The 27,674-nt window shown below is 36.9% G+C and overlaps 1 protein-coding gene across 2 annotated transcripts; it reads right to left on the bottom strand.

Moving 5' to 3' along the window:
• Positions 1-319: 319 nt before the first annotated feature.
• On the bottom strand, positions 320-27,674 carry LOC110861177. 2 transcript variants are annotated; one of them, XR_004837473.1, is made up of 10 exons: positions 27,569-27,674; positions 16,411-17,203; positions 15,743-16,115; positions 14,356-15,198; positions 5,937-10,625; positions 4,286-5,491; positions 3,968-4,190; positions 2,098-3,504; positions 1,060-1,813; positions 320-440 (listed from the first exon to the last, which is right to left on the bottom strand). XR_004837473.1 is itself a non-coding variant. In XM_035860939.1 (9 exons), exons 2-9 carry the CDS (start codon positions 17,178-17,180, stop codon positions 1,368-1,370), a joined length of 9,957 nt encoding a protein of 3,318 aa, XP_035716832.1. In that variant the 5' UTR covers positions 17,181-17,203; positions 27,569-27,674; the 3' UTR covers positions 320-1,367. The 2 variants fall into 2 exon arrangements, 1 of the variants encoding a protein (XP_035716832.1); XM_035860939.1 differs by having other exon boundaries at positions 320-1,813.

Raw genomic sequence — 27,674 nt, 5'->3', positions numbered from 1 at the left:
AAGAAACTCATTATGTATTGAAAATGCCATTGACTTATCTTTTTTAAGTCACCAATTCCTGGAGTCCAGCTTGAAATTAGAAAGGCGGAAGCACCCATATTTAGTTGGAATACGCAACCTGGTGTTAGGGACAATTCGCTTGAATTAATGGAACTGAAAATGCTAATGGATTCTTTAGACTTGGATGGATTTAAGATGGTTGACTAATGCTGGTTTATAATACTTTTTAAGTAAATTATTGAAGCGCTGGAAAACATATGTAACTTCCAGCAATTATTATGTGAAGCGTAATAAATAATATTTACTAATATGTACGTAATCTCAATAATTGTGTACAATAGTACTTTTATTACTCAACCATTAATTAAGTAAAATTTATGCATATAAAATTCCCTCACATTCATTAGGCACTCCAAATTATGATTAGTGTATTGTACTCACTAGGAACACTAGGTATGTGTGACCCTGACCTAGCACTGCCACTATATGCATTCGATGTATTTTTCAACGGTACATAGTCCGACGGTGTTACAAAATTTCTGTGTAAAAATGATATTTGGTCACACGACTCACACTGTGACCATTTCGGTGACAAGCGGAGAGCTTTTCCTGCTGGCGGGGCGGTGGGGTTGAATGTTTCAATTTTTTTCTCAAATTTCAATTTTTTTTCAAAATGTTCTCATTTTTTCAAACATTTCATATTTTTCAATTTTTTCTTAAATTTCATTTTTTACAAAAGTTTCACATTTGTTTAAAGAATTTCAGTTTTCATCAAAAATTTAAAATTTTCGAAATTTGGGAAAAAAAGTTGAGAATTAAAAAAAGTTCACGATATTTTGGTCTAGTTTGTAAAGGCATGGAATTAGTCAATGAGTGAGCGCATCGTCAACCACACCCCACCGCACCGCCAGGAAAAGAGCTGCCCTCCGCTTGTCACCTAAATGGTCACGGCGTAACCAAATGTCATTTTTGCACGGAAATTTTCCTACATCGTCGGACTAAAATTGAAAAATGCATCGAATGCATACAATGGCATTGCTAGGACCGGATCACACATACCTAGTGTTCCTAGTCACCCCATATTTCCCTTAAGAAGTGCTTACAACTGTGACTCTAATTTTAATACACTTTCTTAATATACGCATAACTTGTCACACAATCTTGAATCTTACTACTAATTCGAAACGAGTACTTATTTAAAATGTAATTTTTAACAGTCAATCGATAGGCTGACCTTTTAAATATAATATAGCCACCACTCTCATTGTTACAGGTTTTTCGAGTAGGGTCGCAGAGTTTCATATCTATAAGTGCACAATTTTTTTTTCATGTCAATTTGAATTTGTTATTCTTATAGTAGAATCCAGTTACGCCTGACTTCCGTTCAAATGCAATCTTTTCAACAGCATATTAATATTGTTAAGTTTCCCTTCAAACCTTCCCTTGTCGCCGACAACAATTGAAGGTATAAGGCCATTCCCATGCGTGTCACCTTGCCAGTCCCTTTGAGTGGCCCCTTGAGCATCAAATGGTACAGCACGATATGTTCCGTCCAATTGTCGGATGACAGGATAATATTCATCCAGTCGTGAATTGTACGCGATATGTATTTGAGGACCCTCGCCAACGGACGATTCTAACACCAGAGGTGTAGTCTCATTTGGACTATCTGATCCAATACTGTCCGTCCTACTGACCACAATTTCAGCTGACAAATTATCCGCGACTGGCGCTAACAATCGAGCTTCTTCTGCTTTACGTGCAGCGTATGCAGATGTTTCTTCATGAATCTCGTCCTTGACATGGGTATTTTCTAAAAAAAATGAAACCTTAATTAGTAATTACTCAAGCAAATTAAGTCAACTGAAATCCAAACATTGTAAAAATCCAGCTATGAATAGCAGAATTGAGTAATAATTATGTAATTACAATTAATTAGATAATGAACTAATTAATTTGTGTCACCGCTCGCTCCTAACCTTCCAATGTAAAATTACCTCATGTTCCATATTAGTTTATTTCGAACCATGCGGTGAAAATTTGTCACGATTAGGGTGTAGATACATAGATTTTGATAATTATTTTATTCAGACTTACTTTTATACATGTCCCAGATATTGGCATTTGGAAATCGTTCTGGGTGTCCGTTTGCCTCCTGCATTTTTCCAAGCTCTTCAATTAAATGCTCCGTCTTGAATAGTTTCATCTTCTTGGTCATTGAATTCAACACTTTTTCCGCGTGCGGTCTAAACAATCCTTGCACAATAATTGCGACTAGTTGTGACGTAATTTCATTCGCGATTTTTTGAGATAACTCAGTTTTATCCTTATCAAACGCATCCTTCCCTTCCTTAGCATAGATGTAGGACTCCTTGGGAATTTCGTCGGGTTGACCGTCTCCAGTTTTCGACTTTAATTCGCTAACAAATTTGTCGAACAGGGTACCCATTGTTGTAACAAGTTCCTCAATCATAACAGAAAATGACGTGATTTCGAAAACAACGATGCCGAATTTTTCTATTACCCACGCTAACGTGGCTCTTGCTCCCTCTTGTTCTCTCTTTTCGACAAGTGTTCTTTGTGCTTCGTCACAAAACTCGTCCACTACTTGTAGAAAGGCTTGAATACCGGCGTTGTCAATTTGCAAGGTATCATCAACAATCTGAGTCCACATCGCGTTAAATTCATTCTTCTTGGCGGTATAATTCGTCACAGTTTCAGCTTCTTGAACAAATTTTGTTAATGGTTTCAACACTGAGTCAGATTTCATTCTTTCATTCACCTTTTCCTGGACTTTCTTGTGAATGGCTTCCTTAATCCATTTAGTTATAACTGGTTCCAACCCTTTTTGTAGGGCGAAGTCTAACCCCTTGAGTAGTGCTCGACGACCCATTTCTTTGCCAACAATTTTTCCCAAATTTTTGAATTGAGTGCCACGCAGATTTTCTCCGGTTAGGCTTGTGGACGTGGCACTTTCGGTTTCTGCCACTTCACTTTCTGCTTCACTAACACTTCGCGTCAAAGTCTCTTCGCCTTCCTCGATGGCTTCTTCGGCTTCTTTCCAGTATTTGGTGATGGATTCCCAAGCCCCCTTAATTCTTCTACCAGCAGCTTTTGTCGCATTCCAGACAAATTGCCCAGCTGTTTTCATAGCCTTCCAAAATAATTTGGTCTTCGTGAACACGAAGCTCTGAATTTTGACAACGGTCTTTTTTAGGGCTTGACCAACACGGCCGACCCAACTGTTGGAAATAAATTTTCCTGCGGAAGCAAAGAGATCTTTTCCTCGGGAGAGGAATTGTATAAATTTAGTTCCTTTGAGAACCGTCGCCACTTTTGACATTATTGCGCCAAATCCAAACGTTGCAAGCATGATGCCAGCGTTGATTGCTTTCTGCTTGAAAAATTCTGATAGGCTGATGTACTCTCCAGTAATGGCGGCTTCAATTCCGTTTGCAATATCGAGAACGCCATCGATTAGGAAGGCTTCGCCAAGTGCTCCACCTGAAATTACGGGCAAATTAATGAATTATTTAGTTAGTACGATGTTGGTATATTTTATGAACTATGTTATGGAGGAGTCTAAGTTTGTTTATCGGAGATCGGAATTGGAATCCTGGAAGGTGACTATATTTTTGACATTATATACTTAAATTTCGCACGTATTTAATTTAAATGCAAACAAGTCGATTTGAAACAATTAAAAAATTCATTTTCGAAGAAATTTATTGTGAAAAATTAGCAAACGAATTTTTTAATTTTTTTCAAATCGACTTGTTTGTAGTACCAAAAATTAGGTTTAGATTAAAATATCAAAAGTTGCATTTATCTCAAAACTCATGGAGTGGATTGGATTTTAGAAATTGCATTTGAATACATTGGATAGGGGCACAGTGAGATTATGCGCCAACGCGTTATCCATGGGAACCTTAAGTATCGATTTCATTGCAAAAAGTAATCCCTATACCTGAAAATGCCATAATTGCCAATCCGACAACAGCTTCCACAACACCAACCACAATCACTGTAAAAATTGCCCACCATGGGGCAGGACGCTTCTCGATTTCAAGGAAATAAGCAATTCCGGCATCCTTCATGTCTTGAATTTCAGACGATGCAATTTTATCCTTGTCCTCATATCCTTTCACATGATCCTCAATTGAGACAAGTTTTGCTTTTACTTCTGATGACTAGAATAACAAAATCATATAACAACATAATGTTTTTAATTATCTACATATTTAGGTAGGTCACATGTAATCAAAATTTGTATCAAATTACTAACCGTGCCCAATTGTTCCTTCGCTGCTCCAATCGTTTCCGCCCATAACTTTAGTAAATGCAATTTTCCTGTAATTTGAATGGTATAATCTTTGTCCTTAGGTTTCTCCGTGTCGTCCGAATTTTCATCTTTCCTCTTATCCTCATCCGCATCAACATCTGCTACATTCATGGTGTACGAATTGCAAGACATGAGGGCAGGATGATACAAATTTTGCATGAGGTTGAACGCATCGTCCAAATCTGCAATAGCCTTTTTCTTGTAGTCGTCCTTGAATTCGTTAATCCTTGAGTATGCACGATAGTAGAAGGCCGTTCCAGAAAAACTTTTGTCTAGCTTGACAGACTGATCGTATCTTGATATTGCGTCACCGTAGTTCTCTTTTTCCATGTAATTATTTGCCATGAGCATGTGATACTGCGCATTCTTAATGGCGTCAACATCCGACCCATTATCCAAGCTGTCTAGTGGGATTGTTTTCGGGTCAATAATTTTTTTAGAAGGGGAAGCATTGATTTTAAGGTTATTATTGTCCAAGAGGAAACCCCATCGTTCGTCCAAGGCTTCTAGAAGACGGTCCCTGTTTACGTCGTCTTTTTTATCGTTGTAGAGTTTAAGGCGCTTCTCGCAATAATCGGAGAAAAGTTTGTCCTGAACTTTAATATTAGGAATGGTGATATTTGTTACGTTGGATATTTCTTCCTCTTCAACTTGTGCCGTTACTTTCTTCAGTTCGGTAACGGCCTGCCAAGCCTTCCAATCTTGGCGGGTGGAATCTTGATTCCAAATTATGAGTTGACTCGAGCCACGTTTTCCGTTGCGGGAAGCGCGTCCTCGAGCTTGCTCCTCGACACGGAGGTTTCTTGGTAGAAATGTGACGCACACGTGTAAGCCGCCGTTGGTGTCGACATCTTTATTAATTTTGAGATCAGTCCCTCTCCCGGCGAGATTGGTGGCAAGGACGATGCTCCCTGGAACAAGGTCGCTTAGGGGAACGTGTTTCTCTTTGTCGACATCGGGGCGGGAATATTTTTGAATGTTTGGGGGTTCGCCAACTTCCGAGATGGCTTCGTTTAAGTATGTCTCGAGTGATGTGACATCTTCGATAGTTTTGCAAATTACAAGTATGGCTCGGCCTTGTTTGGTTGTGGTGTATACGGAGGTTAAAATGGCGGACATATAATCGGATTCTGTTTGGAATGCGAGGTCCTGAAGAAATAGAAATTGAACATGAGTTGGTTCATAAATAAAACCTTTTATCGGGGTAAACTTTAGGGCATCCAAAATCGGTTGTTTGCGATTTTGTGAAACCGGTTTTCGAATTACCCGAAAACCGGTTTTACAATTTTCCAAAAAATCGGCTTTCTAAGAAACCGGTTTTCACACACTCGAAATTTTTGGCTATTATATTTGCACTAAAACCGATTTTAAAAACCGGTTTAAAACAGGTTTTGCACAGAATCGAAAACCGGTTTCGTAATATTTTCCAAAATCCGATTAATCGAAAACCGGTTTTGTAAAATTTGTCAAGGTCCGATTAATCGAAAACCGGTTTTAGGAAAATTTTAAAAATCGGAATGATTGAATAACCGGGTTTTCAAAATTTTCCGAGTTTGGACGCCCTCGTAAAATTTGAATTAAAAAAACATAATACCTGTAACATAATATGTCTCTTTTCCTGGAACGTTGGGAGATGTATGGTGTCCACTGAATAAACTTTTTCCAACATCCCACTTTCCGTAATTGATCCCAACGTCCCCGTCACACCCAACACGTTCCCCTCGTATTTGTTAAAGAATGTCAAGTTGGACATAAAATTTGTCGAAATCCTCTCCGGTGTAAAAGCAAGTTTGTGTTTCAGTTGAAGAAATTGATGTAGTCCATCCGGCCAGACGGAATCTTGCTCTAGCGCACCCGTGTGCTCCACATCCACCGGAATAATCGATTTTCTTTCCCCATCTTTTTCCCCTTTTTTAACAATATATGCTTGATCCTTATCCATATGATAGCGCGCTGTAATTGCTGACTGTATCCAGGTCATTAACTTTCCCTTGAAAAAATCCATGAAATGATTCGGGATCACCAATTTTTTCTCAGACTCCACACTTTTCTCGGTCGAAGCCACGATAAGATCTTTAATCCTGGCCGCCACTTTTTGCCTCATTTGAGAGCTACTCGCTTCCACCGGAATAAGTCTCATTAATTGTTGACTGAAGTAGAAAAGGTAAATCGGTCTAAAATAATCTGGAATATCGTTGCCATCGTTACCAGGGGTGTCATGGTATCCGCTATATGGACTAAATCCATCGTCGGTAACGGTCATAACGATGATTTTATGTCCCAGTAGTTTTTCACAAATCCGCCGTAAGACGGCGCCACCTTTTTCATAGTCCCACCTTAGTTTTATGATTTCGTCCAATTCCTCATTTGAAATTTCAGATTTTCCTGCCGGCAAACCGGGTAATTTCTTATTTTCAATGAGCGTCTTCAAATCCTCCCTCGTTTTCTGGTCGCCCTTTTCTCGATTTAAATTATTCTCACAAAATCCTTGTATTCTTGACAATAAAATTTTTCTTGAGCCTTTGCCATCTTTTGAATTGACCTTGGATAGTAGGGAAATTATATCTTTCGGATCCATTCCAACCGTTTGATCGACGCAGTACACCTCCTGATTCGCACCGAGGGGTAAGAATAGATTCTCAATGTCGTTAACATGCTTCCAAATTGCGGTATAGACAATCTCCATGAACTCAAAGCCGGGCACTTTATCCACCAATTTTGTAGCATAGGAAGCTTGATCAATCAGCATGGAATCGACTTCGTCTACAATGCAAAATTTGAATTTTCTATCGCCACGAACTTTCTCAAAATGAAATATTTCCCTTAAAGCGTCCGCCTGGAAGGACGTCGTGTCTCCATAGACGACATCGTTTTTATAAGTTTCCTCAGTCCCGCGTTGTGTCAGAAGGACCACGGATAGTCCCAGGGTTTCAAATAACGCCTTATTATCATCCACATCTCGAGTCGCCAGTGTTGACGATGTCGTGATAACGTCAACTTTCATGTCTTTCTTGTTAAGACAAACGTACGATGCTAACATAGCAATGATTAACGATTTTCCTTCCCCCGTCTCGATTTTGGCGAGACGACCGATATCTTTTCCCTTCTCGACGGACTGTATTAATGCTGCGAGCGCGACCATTTGAGCTGTCCGGGGTTTATTACTCAGAATTAATTCTGCGGTTCGGCAGATGACGCACATAGTGTCGGAGATACTAGGCTTGTCATTGGTTTTCTGGTTCTTAGCCCATTCCGTGATTTTTTCCTTGTCCCACGATTTCATTTCGAGGGAATCCAGGGATGAAATTAATTTCTTAATTTCATCTGCATTCACCTTATCTCCATTATCGGTGGTGACAAGTTTGACCAATTCGTCCAGCTCTCGTTCTTTCGCGTTGTCGGCATGCGGTAATGGGGGAAGGTGAGATATCCAATTTTTTATGACTTCATCTTTCCCCTCAACTTTTTCAAGGGTCTTCTTTACGGCGTCCATCTCAAAATCGTAGGATCCAAAATGGTTTAAAACGCCGGAAAAAGCGTAGGCAATCTGGTCCTGTTGATCATCCGCTTTATCGCTGGCTTCAAACTTTGACTTGACGAGATCAAAAAATCGTTTGATCGTCGCAAAATCCCAGCCTTTTCTTTCCGCAGAGTTCAAAAGATGGGCCAGCTTGACACAGATTTGATCAATCCCTGTAGATTTTTTGAAGTGGAAAAAATTTGCGGCGAAATTTCCAATGACAATTTGTAGATAGAAATCTTGAACCCTTTGTGTAATATCGGCAACGGTTTGTTTTTCGGTCGGATTTTCAAAATTGGGTACAACCATGAGGAAGTTTTGGCTTGAAAATTCCAATTGTTTAAGAAGATCGAGCAAACCGGAAACATTTTGAAATTCGGAAGAAGAAATGGACGATACTAATTTTTGTATGGCTTTAAATCCAAGAACTTCTCCGGTCAGATAATTCAATTCAGCCGTTTTCTTCCAAAATTCCTGGACAAGCTTCTCGTCCAGGTCTTCCTTCCCGATCAGTTTTTTAATCCATGTAGCTTGTAACGTTTCGAGGGACGGGATTTCTTTCTCATTCTCGAAGAAATTATAAGTTTCCAAATTTTGGAGGAGGATGAATAACAGGTTGACTTTTTCAATGCGAAACTCTGACCCAAAAATTTTATCAACTTTCTCCTTAATTTTTGCCAAAAATTCGACATCGGTTTTAATATTGGTCGGATTGTATCGGATGGGTACGTGTTTAGTTACAAATTCATTCCACAACTGGGCAAACTCAATTTTAATATTTTCCTTGGTAACTTGAGTATTGTTCTTATTTTCCAACAAATTTGTGACAATGTAGGAATGAAGTAACTCCTTACCCCAATCCCAAGTCAATGTGGAAGAAAGAATTTTTGCGTCAACATTCTTGGATGGGATTGACTTGAGTAGATTCGCCAAACTAGATTTTCCCTCGTTAAAATAGTCGAGGCCCAACTCCTTAATTAGTTTCTTCATTAGTGCCTCGCCATTTTTAGGATCGATTTCCATAATTTTCTTGTGCAAGTCTTCATCCTCTTTGGGCAATTTAGCCAAATCTTTTTCCACCTCGGTCAGTACGTTGATTTGATCTTTCAATTTTTTCCCCTCGGTGGGATCCAGATTTGAATCAAATAGCGCTGTAGCAACGTCATATTTGGCATTCGTGACGTAATATTTTCCCAATAATATGACCAACTCTGTAAAAACGGTGAGACTGTCATCCTTCAATTTTTGCTTCAAGGTCTTCAATTGTTCATTGGTTAGTTTCCAATTTTCCTTTGATTCTGTGTCATCCAATTGGGTGAAAGCTCGGAAGTAAAATTCTTCCGGAGTTTCTTCAGTAGATGACACTGCTGTTTTATCGTCTTTGGTAAAGGTTAAATTTGTCATGTCTGCCGCCATGCAGTACAATTTAAGCTTGGTTCCCAACGGGATAGTTTTTATGGAAGGGAGATGATATGCGATATGAAGGAGCCCTTCCCGATCTGCCTTTCCCCATTGGGCTACCCAAGACGTTGAAGTGGAGTAATCATCCAAAGAAACTTTCACCTTACCGTCTAATCTTTCCTTGTTAGCGGTGGTTATCCATTCCATGTATCTTTTTGAGCTCAAGGAAAGTCCAAGCTTGTTTAGTAAATCGGTCCAATCCGTCCAGAGTTTGGGATCAAGCCCGTAATATAATTCCAGGCTGAATACGAGGGGAAGAAAGACGTCCAATAATTCTGCGCGACCATCTTTGATGGCTTGTTTTTTGTTAAGAATTTCAAACAGTTGAGATATCCATTCTTGTTTTATGTCAGGGAATTGGGATGATATTGTGTTCTCAAGGAATGATATGACATCCATTAGTACCATCGTATTGGTGGAGGTGGACACAATTTGTGCAATTAGTTTTTGAACGTCTTCTTCAAGCTTTGGTGCTTTTGCGACATATTCGACAAGGTCAAGTGCGACGTCTTCGTCATCTTTTTCAGCAAATTGTTGGACAAGAATGCCCGCAATTTTTATGTCGTATGGGGTATTGCGGAGGAGTTTTGATATTTCGGGTAGAGTTAATTTGACCCAAGATTTTTCCAGGGTGACGAGTCGGACAATGTTTTCTTGTACTTTGGGATCTCCAGAAATTTGGGATCTTCTTTTTATTAAGTCGTTAATATGCTCCTGGTCAGATTCTGCGATGGATGTAGTTAGCTTTAGGAGTAATTTTGTGGCATATGTTGCCGGGTTTTCGTCACTTTCTGATTCAAGGGCTTGTTTTATGTAAGACGAAAAATGTGTGATTTCTCCATCCGTGGGATTAATTTGGTTGTCTTTTTCATTTTCTTTTGCCAAGATTGTTTCCGCAATTGCGAAAATTCTATCGAAGGACTCGACGAAAATCCAATCATTTTTTTGTATTGTGTCAAATAGACTTGTAAGTTCTTTACTCACATCGCCTTTAGTTTCTTTATGCCCCAGCCAGGATTTTATGATGGAAAGACATTCCGGAATAATGAGGGCATTCTCCGGGTCTGTAGCCGATTTGGGGGTCATGAGTTCTATAATATTTGTGACCACGGGTTGAGGGAAGGGGTTGAATTTGATGAGAGCACGAAGGATAGCTTGTTGCCCGCGAATTTCAAATTTGGTTAGTTCCGACTTTACAAGGGTCTCAATTCGTTCCGAGGGAAAAGCTATACTTCTCAGAATGGCGGCTTGTAAATCACCGTTTCCATCGTATTTTGGATCACCTAGGTAGATTTCCCAATTCTGGAAAATTAAATAAAAAATTAAATCTATTTTATAAGCTGGAAATGTGTGTCGGCAATGGAAGTGTTCCGCAAGTGAAAGTAAAGAAAGTCAAGTTTAGAATGGCGCAAATTTTAAAATTAAATTAAAATTAAAGAAATAAAAGTCTGATTATATATAGTTATCTTGGGATGGTTGTTTTACGGTGGATAAATACTCCCAGATATTACGAAAAGCAGCTAAGGCAGGAAAGAGAATCCAACAAATTTACGGTCCATGTTTTTTTTTCTCGTAAGATGGTGGGGTGACGTGAGGCCAACGCGAAGCGCCTCAACTCACTCACCATGTCTCATCTTAGGAGAAAAAACCATGGACCGTAAATTCGTTGGATTCTCTCTGCTACCCCGATAAAGAATGATATTTGGGCCACTTATGGCATGTGTCTGGGAACTCTGGGAAAACTTGGAAAAAATTTGATGTGGGAAGTATACTTCGGCCCACCCTTGGCACAAGGGTAGTATGCCGAATGTTCACTGTGGACCACGATTGGCCCGTAGTTGAAATCCCAAGTTTGGTTTTATTATGCATACACACATACGGGCCATACAAAATATTTACCAAATTTCCCGAAAATGAAATTGTAAATGCGGCCCAGAAATGGGACGTAGTAAATTTGCCCCAAGTCTGGCACAGTCCGGGAAATCCTGCTTTGGCCCAGATGATCCAAACCATCGTTGGCCCACGTTCCTCTGGCTACTTGCTGGCCCCAATCATTTTGGTGGGACTTTGATTAACAAATTAGTGCTAGTTTTTTCACGTTGTCGTCGGGCAGCAAGATGTCTTCACCACACTTTTCGTCGAAGTTTTCAGTCGTAGAGTTTTTAGAGGAAAAATCTTTCGCTGCTGTCCCCTCAACTTGGTTATCTTAAGATGACGACAAGCAAATGTGCTCTTGGCCAAAGGGAGTCAAGCTTTTGGAATTGATCCAGGACTCAGAAAGCAAGCCCAAGTCAACTTGGAAAAAGTTGGAAGTGAAGATTTTTCGATCCTTTGGAAGTAAATCATTTTTACAAGTAATTACATACATTGTAATATGAGAAGACATTATTCTATTTGTCCATATTTATAGATGACTACAAGAGAGCCAATTTGAATGTGGACGAAGCAAGAGTTTTGAGTTCTGGCGAAACTCAATCAAGCTCCAGTGACTCGGAGAATTTGAATTCCAGGAGAAATAAAATTCATTCGAAGAATCCAGTTGAAACCAATAATTTACCCTTTAAAGCACCAATATTGGGTAAGAACTCAACTGGTAAATTTTTCAGTGTGTTATTGTTTTTAATAATTAAGTATATTTTCATAGAATTCAATTTATTGTCTGGCGAAGCGATTCCATCCTCGTCATCTAGTTCAGCTCTTACTCCTATTACAAATTCGACAATAGAAGAGGATCCCTCTGCCCATGGTTCTATCTCAGAAGTTACTCCGTTTGTTATTCAGACAGTTCCATCAGAGTCTGATAACAGTAATGCACATTAGTAATTTGCAATTAATTTACAAGTTCTAATCACTACTTTTAGTTTTCAGAGAAAGAGTGTTGCATTATTTGGAGGGTTTGAAGACTGAAGTAAATCTCTTGTCCATCAAAGTTGGCACCCTTCTTGCTGCCAAAAATATTGAGGACGAAGCCCCTTCCTTTGCATTCCCACTTTTAACTGATGAAGATGTGGATCAGTTCGAGCAGTGGTTGGGCGATCCGAAGTCAGGAAATATATTGGTAAAAATTATACGAGAGTCACCATTACAATTGTCATATACGAAATTAAAGTTATAATCAATGTTTCAATAGCTGGTCGACTTGGTGAAAATCGGAGGCCTTGATGTGAATGAAACTACAGTTAGGATTTTGAGTCATGTGTTCAGTCATTCAATAGCCCTTAAAACGTCAAAAACTGGAAAGGGGGATGGGAATAAGTTTAGTTTTATGAAGTGGAAATGTTCCTCCATCATCATTGGCATGTAAATTTTATGGGGATCTTATAAATTATAATCAATTATTCACTCTTCTGTTAGCTTGTATGTATGTATTGGTTTTACAGATGCGATACTAAAAAATCCAAAATGCCATGGGAAAACCAAATTCGATGTCGAAAAAATAATCGAGAAATGGTTTAATGGGGCCAAGGACAGGAATGGGGGAAGAGAAGAGCGCAGGAAGAATAAGAACAGTGTAACAACCATCCTACTTGACCCAAGTAACCCCCAGACCCCTGCTCCATAAGAATAGACGCATCAAGGTCAACGAAGTATAGGAAAAGGAAAGCAGTGGTTGATAATATTTTACATAGCATTAATAATAACAGAAATTCTACAATTTTAAGTAATATTAGTAGTCCAACTTTAAATAATTGTGATAATCAGCCCAATGACGATAGGAGCTCTAACATTACAAATAATTTAGATTATGATAGTAACTCTGCTAGCGACAGTGATGCTAGCCATATTAGCGAATCTCAATCTGACAGTGAAAGTTTTAGATATTTTACAAAAATGTTATATAATTCCAACCATATCTGTTAATGAGTATGTATGTATGACTTTGCTGTAATTTAGTATGTAGCTAGAAATAATACTAATTATGTATATTTGAAATTAACGAGGTGCAATAAAAATAAACCGTAGTAACGTTAGAAGTAGCTCACCCTGACATGATGATTAGACAAAACTTTGCACCGAAGGTGGGGAATAAGCCGGCAAAATAGATCATAACTCGCATATATTCTTGCACCCATGGTGCAACAAAAACGGCTAGCCGTTGCACCATTACTGCAGCATTGGCGACCATCCGGGATACATAATTTTGCAAACTTTGTCAAAATTGTATGACCATTTCTCCCGGAAATTTTGCACTATTGGTGCGTTTTGCATCTCTTCTCCCAATTATTTCGCACCATTTTGTGTTACCGATTGTTAGATATCAAGGGTGCTATTAATTTATAAAAAATTCGATTCGGTTTGTCCAATACCAATGGTGCGCCTAACTTATGCAATAATGGTCAAGGGGATTTTTAAATAGCATCAATTGATGCAAAAAACTCGTTAACAGACGGACAGACAGACAGACAGACAGACGGACAAGAGGAATTCAATAGCTCTCATGCTACGCAGGGTGAGCTAATAAGTATAAAAGTATGGTACATATTGTGCATACCTGTGGGAAATTTATGGCTTAAGTATGGCACCTTAGTAGTAGATAGAAGTGGCCCATATTAGGGATAACCATGAAAATGACCATGCGTCCCAGACTTGGGCCAGTTCTGTGCCTGATTCATATGATCTCGGGGAAAAGTATGGCCCAGCTTTTCCCCAACTATGGGTCAAATAAGGCTATCAACTCCGGAGCATTATCCCTGATGTCAAATCGGTACATAGGCCATACTTGCGGGCTACTGTGCCCCAGACACGGCCCACAAATAAATTCTTGTGGTCTTTATCGGGACCTTAACTGTTTTCGGTAATAAACACCATCAAATATGAATAAATGTTCACAATATTTAGAATATTCAGAATCTGTTAAATATTAAAACATGATTTTCTGTACTTTCACTTCCATCGCGGAACGTTTGCTTTCCGTTGTCAACAGACATTTCCAGCCTACAATTCATGCCCAGCGGGTGACGGGCTTATACGCTTGTATTATGCATTAAATTCATTAATGCCACCAATTTTTTAAGCTCTTCCATATCCATACCTGCGCATCCTTATCATCTCCATCCATATGGCCCAAGGCCTTCTCGACCGTCTCCAAGGCAAACTTCCTTCCATCTTTCACCTCCGGTTTGACACCTTTCTCCATTTCAAGGATTATCTTAATCGTATCAACATGAACTTTCTCCCCTTTCAAAGCAATCACGGCGCTGAAACCGCTGAAAAACTCAGTCCACACTTCCTTGTCAATTCCATCCTTTTGCTTGCTTTCCAAATAAGTTTTTAGTTGTGCAATCACCCCCTTGGAAAAATCTTTCATTCCGGCAACCTCCACAAAATTCTTGTCCGACGTGCAACACGCCTTAATTAATTGCAGCGTATTCACAGTGTAGGAAAGAGTCTCTGCTTTCTCCTCGCGTAAAACAGTTGTCAAACAATCCACCAATTTTGGGACGTGATTCTTCGTCAATTTTAGAGATGCTGTCGCATTTTGTACGGCCATAATCAAATGGCTGTAAAGAGTATCTGCGGGGTGTACTTTCTTCTCAAATAAGGTGCTAAATGTCAGCATGGTCTTCTCATTTTCAAAAATCATCGTCTTATTCTTCGCTGCGGCGAATGCCGTGCATATTTTGGCACAATATACGGTATCCTTTTCTGTGCTGGTGCCCAGAACTTCTAAGGAATACGTGAGCATTTCGCCGGCTAGGAATTGTTCTGGATATTCGCTCATATATCCGATACAGTCGATTGGGATGTGCAGATCCTTACTGTTGTAGATGGATTGTTCTAAGGCAGCAATTACCAGGAGGGCGAGACTACCTTTTTCTTGGTGGTAGTTTCGATCTTCTTCATTAGAACCGTCGGCAGCTTTTCCTTCGCGGGCCTGTGTTAAAATTTCAAAATATTGTTGAAAAATATTGATTTTGTTTCTTATGAGAAAAATGGAGCAGGAGTTAATTATTATGTATAAGGTGATTAAATTATTCCTACAATATTTAAATATGTACAGTAAGTAACGGTCAGTTTTGACTCCATTCCATGAATTTTCACTTCCAGTCTACTTTCTTTTAGTCCCGATTGCTTTCACATTTCATACTTTAAGTTCATGGTGAAAATAAATACTTTCTCTTTGTTTTCACTTTCACTTTTCCGCAAAAGTTGGATTTGATTCAACTCTCAAAGTTGCGTGAAAGTAATGGTAAAATGGAAGGTAAAATGGAGTTAAAACCCCTCAAACTGGAAAGTGAAACCATAGGGATTGCAATGAGAAATATTTTCCCTTTTCGTTTGGAGTTAAAATTAGCCGATGTGAAAACAAATGGTAAAACAGAAAGTATTTATATAAAAGTAATCGGAAAGTATGGATTCAAAATTGAGCGTTGGAAGCAAAATTTAATTATTTTTCCAAAGCTTACTACTTTGTTTACCTGAATTTTAACCATTTTTTCAATATAATTATTCAGATCGCTTGTTTTCACGTCCTTTACCACTATGGCTGTCAACAAGCACAAAATCAGTTCTCGTTCCCGTTGGCTGACCTCCTTGGCGGATACGTCGATTTTTAAAAGTTTCCCACACAACTCCAAAAACAATTTGGAATCCTTTTCCCTGTTGTAGAGGGGCTTCCGTTTGTCATTTTCTTGTATGAAGTAGAGGTGAAGGCCAATGCTTGATTCTGTCTTGGGGAAGTCACAATTGTCAAAAAGGACTTGAACCAGAGCTTGATTAACTTCTGGCTGGGTGGAGTAGTAGTCGGCCGCATTTTCAAGAAATGTTGGCTTAGAGACGAGTTCTTTGAATCTATAAAATTTAATCAGAAATGTTTATCGATTTGAATTTATTAATATAACAAATTCATATCTTGCAATAACGGAAATGCACCATACTGCACACTCAACTAGGAGACTGATAGTAGGATTCGCCAAATTTTAATTATCAATTAAAAGTTAAATTGTTAGAAATAATTTTCTTGTGAACATAACTTCTAACTATGACCAATTTCATTTTTTTTCAAAATTTGATAAATTTTCACAAATGTATCCTTCAGTCTCACATCAATTTTAGATTTCACACCTGAATTTTTCTACATACTTACTGCGTCAACACTTTCTCTTGACCCTCCTTCACTTTTGCATCATCAGCTTTAAAATTTTTAAAAGTCTGCCCCTTCATGGCGTCGTAAATGAGCATGATCTCATTAAAAATCATACAACAGACAAAGTCAGACTCCGTCGTGCCATACTGCTCGGACGCAAATGATCCAAGAACATGGAGAACTTTGTAGCAATTTTTATCCGAAGAGAAAGCATCGGCAAATTTTTGGTGATTTTGTAAAAACGCCGCCTCCATTTCGGATATCAGTTCGGTTGCCCATTTCTCATCGTCATCAACTACGTCTTTTAGGTGTTTTTCAATCTTTTCGCTTAAATCGGATAAGGATATTGTTGGAATTGGTGCAGTAGCGGATTTTGGGTGGATATCGTAACTGATTGGTTGATACATTTTCATCCGGTCGATAATGAAGGTGTGGTCGTAATCCTTGTTCCATTGGTAGAATGGGACGTAATAATTTACACTCCAGTTGCCCTTGGTCCAGACACATTCGCCAATCCCGTCAAAATTGATGGACCATCGGGAGTAATGTTTTATCGGGAAGATGACGCTTTTGAGGATAGCCCCTTGGTCGGATCGTAATTCAAGGATGAATTTCCCATAATGTTGGACCTCATCGAGAGGGATGGCAAGGGATGAGTCCGGTTTTAGATGGTATTTTGGACCGCCGTTCCCGATCCCGGTAAAAATCCCGGAAAGGTTGACAGGGAATGGGGTCGTGTTTTGAAGATGGATGGAAGTTGAGGCTCCCATTTTTCAAATTCACGCTTAGGGATCTGTAAATAATAGGAGGTGTGGATGAGTTAGGAATATGGTTTGTTACTAATTTCTAATAAACCGCATCAAACGCATATACGGAAGTAGCTTAAGCGACTTATTTGAGGAGAATTTACCGGTTAATTTTTTTCGTGTCGTAATTTACACAAATATTTAACTTTACCCCAGCCATCGATTGTGCTTTTTCTCATTTCACCCCAATCATCGCTTTTGCAGTATCTCATTTCACCGCGACCATCGATTTGGCGTTATGCCATTTCACCCCTACCAACTCAAAGACAGGGCAGGAACCATTAATTTCGCTGCATTTCATCTACATATAGCTTCAATTTCGGAAACAATTTCAAATTGCCCCGACCACACCCCCTGGCACCAAGGGGTGTGGTGCGGATGCCCCAAAAGTTTATAGGATCCTCCCCTATGGTCATATGTATGATGGCCAAAACCGATTCGATCAACTCGAACCGTCTTCCGTTATCCTGCTAACGGACAGACAGACAAGCAGACGCACAGACGGACAAAGTCTTCGCATAAAGTAGCCTGAAGCAACTTAGTACACTACATCTTACAATGCGATGACCCCAGCGGTCTCGCTCCGATTTTAACGAAACGACGATAATTATGTAGCCTTAGGTAAATAATTAAACACGTGTTTCAGGATTTTTCATAATGCTCAGTTTAAACAAAATTACGATGGAATTCGTAAGAGAGGATTTCCATTGTTACCGTGAGATTTTTGTAGCCAGGTAGAAAAATACAGATTCTCGCTTACGAATTCCGCCATAATTTCGTTTAAGCTTACAATGTGTGTGCATGAAGAGATTTTTTCGATTTTAAATTGCTGGCACAAATTATGAAATTTTGAAAAATTTTGAAATTTTGAAAAATTTTGAAATTTTGAAAAATTTTGAAATTTTGAAAAATTTTGAAATTTTGAAAAATTTTGAAATTTTGAAAAATTTTGAAATTTTTGAAAAATGCAACAAGCCACAGATTTTGAAAAATCTAAAGTTTCTGAAACATGGCTTTTTCTAAAATTACGCAATGTAATTCTGTGCAAAAATGTCCTTTTATTTTTTAAATTCGCGTAAAAATTGAAAAAGTAGTAGCATTTTGAAAAATCCTGATTTTGGCTGAAATTGTATTCCAAAATTGTGCCACAACCGAAAATGCGCGCATTCGGGAAAATGCAAAAATTCAAGGCCAATTATTTCCAGGTGTGTACAATATAAAATTGGTCCGGTCAAAATCCGAGAAAACTACTTCGTGCCCTCACATTTTCAGTTTAAACGAATAATGGAATTCGTAAGCCAGGCAGCGAGAATCTGTATTTTTCCTGTATTTTATCTGTATTTTCCTCGGTAGAAAAATGTCACGGTGAAAATGGGAATTCTCGCTCACAGATTTCGTCATAATTTCGTTTAAACTGAGCATTATGAAAAATCCTGGAACACGTGTTTAAGTACTTATCTAACCTAATTATCGTAGTTTCGTCAAAATCGGAACGAGACTGCTGGCGTCATCGCATTGTTAGTGGTGAAAGCGGTGGTGCTGGAAAAAATATGAGGGTCGGGTGGAAATGGACGGGGTGAATTTTAATCTTAAAAAAATAAGTAAATATAATAAACCGTAGTAACGTTAGAAGTAGCTCACCCTGACATGATGATTAGACAAAACTTTGCACCGAAGGTGGGGAATAAGCCGGCAAAATAGATCATAACTCGCATATATTCTTGCACCCATGGTGCAACAAAAACGGCTAGCCGTTGCACCATTACTGCAGCATTGGCGACCATCCGGGATACATAATTTTGCAAACTTTGTCAAAATTGTATGACCATTTCTCCCGGAAATTTTGCACTATTGGTGCGTTTTGCATCTCTTCTCCCAATTATTTCGCATCATTTTGTGTTACCGATTGTTAGATATCAAGGGTGCTATTAATTTATAAAAAAATTCGATTCGGTTTGTTCAATACCAATGGTGCGCCTAACATATGCAATAATGGTCAAGGGGATTTTTAAATAGCATCAATTGATGCAAAAAACTCGTTAACAGACGGACAGACAGACAGACAGACAGACGGACAAGAGGAATTCAATAGCTCTCATGCTACGCAGGGTGAGCTAATAAATAATTATAAATACCGTCATAAATACCGTTATAAATACCGATTTGTTACAAAATGGACAACGGGAACTTTTCCTCAATGAGGAAGAAAATGCAGAACTACTCGCCATGGGAGAAAGTTTTTCACAACAAACTAAAAGACAGAAGAGAAGCAACAACGAATCAGCAGAGTCAACTTAAAAAAAAACTCAAGTTTGAATTAAAAGAAAAGGTTAGTTTACACGATCCAGAATCAAAAACTTGTATTAAAAATTTTCTAGAATCGTATGATAATGATCCACTGGTTTCCGAATACGTAGATAAATTATGTAAAAATATTATCTTGCCAATTCCTCCAGATCCAGATTTTATGGCCGAATGCCTTTCACTTAAAGGTTTTTGTGGTTTAACTCAAGTAACCAAAATTGATTGTCTGAACGATTTTTGTTTCTTTTTTCAATCTATTTATTTTAGTCACAATGTACAGGGAGCGACTGATAATTCCGTGGCCCTTTTTAACCCTAAAGTTAATTTTAATATACCCCAATTTCAATTACTCCCTAAAGTATCTTTAGGGAGTAAGACAGTTTAGACAATTTTCATAAACTTAAAGAAGCTTTTGCAATCAAATATCAAGATGAAAGTTTGATAGGATCTAAATTTGCAATAGAATTAAGACTTTTATAAATTATAGATAGAATCTTTGCAGAAATCAAGCGATTAGTCAAAACTGAAGATCAAAAGGAATCACTTTTATATCACTTCAGTACTTTATATACCAAAGCTAAAATAGAATTTCTAAAATCATTTAATGTAAAGAAAATTGATTGGAGTAAACGCACGTCAAAAGTTACACCTACTTTACCTAGTTACTAAGCAAGGCCCTATGGCTCAGAGGTACGAGGGTAGGATTGTCACCACGCAGTCACACGTTCGATTCCTCTGGCCGGGAAGCTATTGCTAATCCTACTCGGCTCGGTGTTAGTACGGGGTAGGTGCTGTCTCGTGACAGGGTGAGCCCAGCCATATGGAATGGCAATGTCACTGTGTACAGCCCCTAGCAGAGTCCGTTCTCTGTGGGGATGAGACAACTTGCTACGAAATTATGGCAAGAAGTCGCCATCTGAGGCTGAAAAGCAGAGAAATCTGAGTCCTGGCGATGTAAAACTGTCACATTTTAACATTTTAACATTTTGGCGAAAACAAATCCTTTTGAACCACGCAGTACGACAATCAATAAGTATGTAACTAAAGTATGCGAACAAATTGTAAAGGATAACGAAGAAATCACAGGAATTACGACAAAAAATGATTTAATGCTTTTTCTAAAGTCCGATAAATCACAAGCTAGTATGGTAAACAATAACAGACTTTATAAAAAAGTGAAACGACCAAATACAAATACAAATACCAATCCGATACATTCTCATTCTCGTCATAGTCACAGTAACTCACAATTTTCTCGTAGGCAGAATAATCAGACTGCTAATAAACGAAGTAGCACATTTAATACGCCAATTTTAAACGATAAACAGCAAAACATTCAATCAAATAATAATTTACATGCTCAACCTATCCCAAGACACGAAGCTTTTAATTTTTTGAGTTGACAAGGTACCACTACCAATAATTACCAAAGTAAAAATAGGAGATTTATTAACGTAAAAAAAGTCTTTGATATCACACAACAATTATCCAGAAGTGAAACAACAGAATTATTTGATATTTACAACGTGCTAAGACAATCTAAAAATTGCATACATAATCTTATTCCAAATGTAAAAATACCCACGAACGTACAGGCAATTATATGACTTGGCTTAAAATTTAATTTTAGCAAGCGATTACATATAAATAATATAATTGAATGTATTAATGAGGCCAGACGTAAAATTGCATGGAAAATATATTTCATGCAAAACCCAAATGATTCAAAATTTAACAGATTTAGACAGAATAAAAATAAAATTTCGAAAATCCAATAATTTGAACAAGGGTTACCACTCAGATTTAGAATTCGAAATATTCCAAAATAATTTCCGCTCAAATAAAGTCTTAATATCAGCTTTACTTAAAAATAAACCACATATAAATAAAGTGCATGAAATTTTACTCACCAAATACTTTAATTTCTTAGTTGAAAATGATCTTATAGTTAAACAAGCAGACAAGAATGCGGGAATTTGTCTAATGCGTAGAATTGATTACTCTCGTGAAATTTTCCGCCAATTAAATGACGAGCAAATTTACCGACCATCTACAAGAACTGAATATAATTTGAAAATGTCAGAATATAACGATAAGTTGAATTATTATAACAAAACCTATTTTAAAGATATTAATTTACAATCATTTTGTAAAGATAACTTTAGTCCATGTAAATTTTATATATTGCCAAAGGTACATAAAAAATTTGAACACTTTCCGGTAGGTAGACCAATATCCAGTACGAAATGCTCTATTAATCAAGGTATCAGCATGTTACTTGATTCAGTATTAAAGCCATTAATAACTTTGTTGCCGGATGTAGTACTTGACAGCAATCATTTTTTGTATCTATTAAGCAATGTTAAACTTGATCCAAATAAAAAATACAGTTTAGTGGTAGCAGATATACAATCTATGTATACTGAGCTCCCTATATACATATGTAAACACCATTGTATAGAACAATTTAGTAATTGCAAGTCCAATTTACACACTAAATTCTCAAATACGCAAGTTAAGCAATTACTTTCTTTAAGTTTGGATTATAGTTTTATAGAATATGATAACAATATATATTTTCAACACAAAGGAAATCAAATGGGAAACAGTAGCAGTGTGTCGATTGCTAATATAACTGCGAGTGCAGAATGTAAAACAATCTGGAATCCTGATATAATTTTTAGAGCTCGCTTTATCGATGACATTTTTTGTATTGTAGACAAATCTAATATTATTTGCATGGATAATTGGTTAAGTGAAACGTTCAGTCATACGTTCCTTAAATTTGATGTTCAAAACGATGACAATCATGTAAATTTCCTAGATATATGTATCGAATTAAGGGAACATAATAAGATCAGGGTTCGGAAAAACCCAGGGTTTTAATCAAAAATTATAAAACCCATGGGTTTTAATGGGTTTTACCATGTTAATTGGGTTTTATGTGGGTTTTAATGGGTTTTAATGGGTTTTATTAGGTTTAAATGGGTTTTATTGGGTTTAAATGGGTTTTATTAGTTTTAAGTAATAACTTAACAAAAATAATTAGGAATTTGTATCTATTCGGACATTATTTTTGTTTTATAACACTTGAAATCTGTGATGCTAAAGGATGGAGTCAATTATTGAATTGTTCCGAATTTTCATATATTAGAATAGTAATGAAATAAACTGCTTTAGAATGAATTGAGATAACGTCTTCTAACGTATAGGAGATGTATTTAACTTTTAGAATGTAGTTTTAAGGTAAAACTCAATTAAAACCCAATAAAACCCATTAAAACCCAAATAAAACCCACTTAACATGGTAAAACCCAGTGGGTTTTATTCATTTACAACCCATTAAAACCCATTAAAACCCAATAAAACCCAACCCATTAAAACCCAGGTCGGAATACCCTGAATAAGATATTCACAACATTGTATAAGAAAACAATGAACAAACATCAATTTGTACATTATAAGTCCCACCATCCCAGGCATATGCTCAATAATTTACCATTTTCGTGCGGTTTACGAATTCTTAAAATCAATTCTGATAATAATATAGCATTAGTACAAATTAAACAATTACTCTCTGATTTTAGTAATCGAGGGTATCCCTACAAATTACTGAATAACGTTTTTATAAAATTATCGAATGTAGATGCATTTTTACTACGTATACCAAAGTCTAAATCGATTGTAGATCACATTACATATAACAATTATAACTTGTCAAAACCAATTATTGATCACCTCATAAATAAGTCTAATTACAAACAAAATGAGATATTCATTACTGTTCCTTTCTATGATATCATTAATTACAAATCAATAATTATTGAGTTTTTACATAGTGAAATTCATAAGTATGAAGTAGAAACCAAAACTAATTATAATATGAAGTTGATGTTAAGTTATTTTATCTCTCATTCATTGGAAAAATTTAATAACGAATTACACAAGTCTAAACCTTCATAGAGCAGCCATCTGTCAAACTTTTGGAGTATTGTATGAATCATTTTAAGTTTTGTAGGAGTGTTGTATGAGATTTTTCTCAAATAACGATAAAAATATATTTAACTCACACCAAGTTTATCAGATATAAAATTTTGTATAAATAAAATTTTTAAACTATATGACCTACTATTTTAATCTGTCATATTTTAAATTTTATATCGTGATTTAAATTTTGTATCGTGATTTAAGGTATGGACATTTGTACATAATTTTCATTCTTAGTGATATGTGAATATAAAAATTTTTTGTAAAACAAACCTTTTCATTTTTTGGTACAGTTCCATATCGTAAAATAGTATGGTAATGGATAAATTTGATAAGTAATTACCCACCAATATTATGTACATACACAGGTAATTATAGATATATACATATTTATTATTAGTATTAAATTGAAGCTTATTTCCGTGTCACTAAATCAATTTTAATCAATTTTAATTTCTTACATTTTAATTGTATAATCTTCCATATTTTTGTAATAATAAGTTTTCTTAATCTCTATTCTATGTAGACCTGAAGATGCAAAATAAAATGCGAAACCGGTCGTCTGTGAGATTATATTGGAAATCGATGTGTTAATTTGGCGCAACTTAATTTACATTTTGACAACCCATCCTTAAGTCAGGAATGCTTGTTTTGTAATGTTAGTATTGTATTGAGCCCAATAATATTATTCTACTCGATACACCATGGAAAATGAACAGGCTACAATAGCCTCATATTAAAGCTCAGGATAAAAAAATCCTATTGAATCTCACACTAATGCAGATTTATCAACCTTGTCTGAATCCCCGTCCGGAACTATAAATAGAATCCCTAACGTACCTTGTCAATATGCATGCAGACATTCCCTTGATCTTGCCTGCCTCAAAATGCACGAATTTCTCTCAAGGTCCCCCCACATAATTTTGAAAATACCATACGATGGCTGGCATACATGCATGTAAAATTCACTGACTTGATCATGAAATCCGAGTTGCCAAATAAGTTCAGTCTCACTGCCAAATTGCCTGGCATCTCAAAACATGAGTTTTGTCCGCAATAAAAATTGCATTCAGAATATCCTTCATTATTCCAAGTTGATATATAAGCCTGAGACCAATGATCAGAGGGCGAATATGTATGTACGTAAATTCTGCAAAATATGTATGTAATACATGTGCCTAAAAAGCCTGAAAAAATACACAGTTGAAAAAACGTTTTTCAACTTGAATTTTTTACTACCTAGTCTATTCAGATAAAGTACTCGGTAAATTACTCGCCAAGTACTTTTGAACCCGGTATGATAAAATTGAAAGGCAAGTTACATTTTGTAAATCCATTCAGTGGCTATAGTTGATGTTAAGCTCTTTTACCTGGCTTCGCTATGTCAAAAGATAGAGGAGGTTTGACACACGCGCGCGGCAATAATTTTTTTACTTTTTACGGGAGAAAAAAAATCGCAATGTTAGATGTAGTGTAGCAGTCCAAAGACAACTACCGTCTGGTTGCCCAAACTATTAAAGTATCCCTAGGGACAGTGTCTATCTGTGGTATAGAAGTTCCGGTGTTCCGAGGTCAAGGAGGATTCCAGTGATGTCCAAAGCATTGAACGTCAGAATAACACAAAATCTCCGTCCGACACAAAAGACTTTGCCCTCACAAATGACCTTTCAACTTTAGCAATCATATCAGCACTGAAAAATGACACACACAGAGGGGCCTGTAAGCTTAGTAAGTAAGACAAGGCCACTCATTCGCCGAAAGACGCTGGGCTAAAAAAATGAACTCCTTCCTCAAGCGGCACGGAGAAAAACGAAACAAAAATATCGGTATATCGATTAGAATTCCTTTACTACGGAAGAATTTCTCAACCAAAAGCTAACTAACTTTACGCTACACATTCTAAAGGTTGACTGACTAGAAAATAGAGATCCAAATATCGTCCTATGGGGGTCAATTCATGGTTTTGGCGGGAATCGGATGAATTGGGCAAAAACCGCCCAATTTCCTCAATTAAGGAGAGGAAATAGTTTAAAAATATATTTGGTTAACGTCTTGGTGAAGAGAGAACACCCCCTCAACTAGTCCATATTGGGTGGAAAGCCGCCGCCATTTGCGCAGGGCTACACAGAAATAAATATCTCGAAATTCGTGGAAAACTGGATTGAATTCCATATTTCTGACTTCATTTCCATTTTAGGTTTGACCTGGCATTTTCGAACCGAAATGGATTTCACCACCAACTATTAAAGTCGAGGAAAAGGTCTGTTCTTAGCGCCATGTATGCGTCAGGGTCACAAAAAAATTTCTGACCCGGGAATGTGACAATTTTTCAATAAATTTCATTCGTGCCGCGGTGGGTGCTTGGCGTTCGCATCTTCAAAAGTTTACCGGCACAAGGGAATCAAATTTTCAAGTGTGACACATGTTTTCTGTTCAAAATTTAGCTGGCTTTCCAATGAAATATAAATGAAATTTAAATTCTCAAAAATGAAGGCGTTCTACGCGTTTATACCAGTAACACTTTATCTGAATAGACTGGGTATACTTATGAAATATAATTTTTATGAAACCTTAATTTATGAATGAAGAAAAATATTTTAACATAAAAGACTTCGACATATATACTAAAATATGTAAAATATAGAAAACTATGTTTGAATTTTTGCGATCGTGCTTAGATGGGATGTCAGTATATGAAGTTTTAGTTCCATCTGATTTGGTATGGGAAAGTTATAAATATGCGATCGAATTGCATAATTTTTTTTTGGTATAACGACAATTTGGTATAATTTGATTTGGTATAATATTGTTGGTATAATTTAAGGGAACCATTTGGTATAATGAAGCTGAGGGATAATTCTATTAGGGATAATTATATTTTAATCTTTAAAGGGACCAAAATTCGTCCCATTCCTTCTTTCCTTGAATTCTACATTCATTCGAATTTCACTCCACAGTCACATTCACAACCATGTCCACTGTAAACGCTACCACGGGAAAGTCCCTCGTATCAACAATGCCATGGAGGGTTAGCATTTACGCATAAATACTATATAGAAAGCCATTGAAATTTTACTAAATGAACAAAGCCATTGGAGTTTGGAAATCTAAAAATTGAAGTCTGGGCAAGTCGAGCCAGCCACAGGGACCTGGATAAGCGACTCCTCTTGATTGTAGAATCATAAGTACAATCTTGACACTTTCGACTATCTCAAGGGTATTGGAAAATACCTTCACAAGTAAATGACTTTAAAATTTAATTTGAAATTTAATTTTGATTTTCGTATAATTATCCCTTTTTAATTATCCCTTATATACCCTTATACCAATTTGTTTTATGCCAAAAAAAATTATACCATATTGCATTATCCCTAAAAAATTATGCAATTCGACCTACAACCGTACAAACATATCCGCCGTCTGCTGCTGATATCAAAAATATGGATATGCACGTAAGATATTTTCATTAAATTAAAATTATTGCAACTCTTTTTAAAACATCAAATTTAATTGCGAAATTAATACGCTAATGCTGGAAAATAACCGGCAAATATTTATATTTATCGTACTCACGTCAAATTTCGCATATCTCAGAAATTGAGCATAGCAACATAACTTGCCAAATTTTGCGAGATATGCGAGATTTTATAAAATTTTTCTGGAAAACCATGGGATTTTCTTTTCGAAAATTTACCCAGCAATTGGGCATGTTCTTATTTCGCAAAATTACTTGGCAAATTCATCCTCGCCAACACCAGCTAATGAAACTACAAAAATCCATGGAAACAACATCAAAATAGGTGTTTTCCTAGATTTGTGAGATTTGCGAGATTGGCGAAGTCATACTTTGCGAATCCCCTCACGACAGAAATATTTTGATCTTCGCAAGTTTGCTAAATGAGTTGCGATGCGAAATAAGACATTGTCGTGAGTACGCAAAATATAAATAAATTGGGGTATTAAATAGATATTAGGTATTAAATAACCCTTTCATCGTAATCAGGTTGCAAATTATTATATTCATACTGCGAAAAAATTTGCGTATAACCAAAAAGCCTTACCGGTTATTTGGTATTTAAGCAGTGGGATTGTAGAACTTAATGAAATGAACGCTTGATCTGGTACGAAGAATGCACAAAGACGAAGTCAATACAAGACTGGCAAGGA

This window comes from Folsomia candida, unplaced genomic scaffold, assembly GCF_002217175.1.
Source record: "Folsomia candida strain VU population unplaced genomic scaffold, ASM221717v1 Fcan01_Sc038, whole genome shotgun sequence".
Lineage (NCBI taxonomy): Eukaryota > Metazoa > Arthropoda > Collembola > Entomobryomorpha > Isotomidae > Folsomia > Folsomia candida.
This window is presented reverse-complemented; position numbering and strand designations above follow the sequence as displayed.

Coding starts and splice junctions, on each gene's coding strand:
- LOC110861177 (XM_035860939.1), bottom strand. CDS start 17,180: ATGGGAGCCTCAACTTCCATCCATCTTCAAAACACGACCCCATTCCCT. Junction 10,626..14,355: donor GAGATGATAAGGATGCGCAG/GTATGGATATGG, acceptor TTAATTTTCCAG/AATTGGGAAATCTACCTAGG. Junction 3,505..3,967: donor GGCAATTATGGCATTTTCAG/GTATAGGGATTA, acceptor CCGTAATTTCAG/GTGGAGCACTTGGCGAAGCC.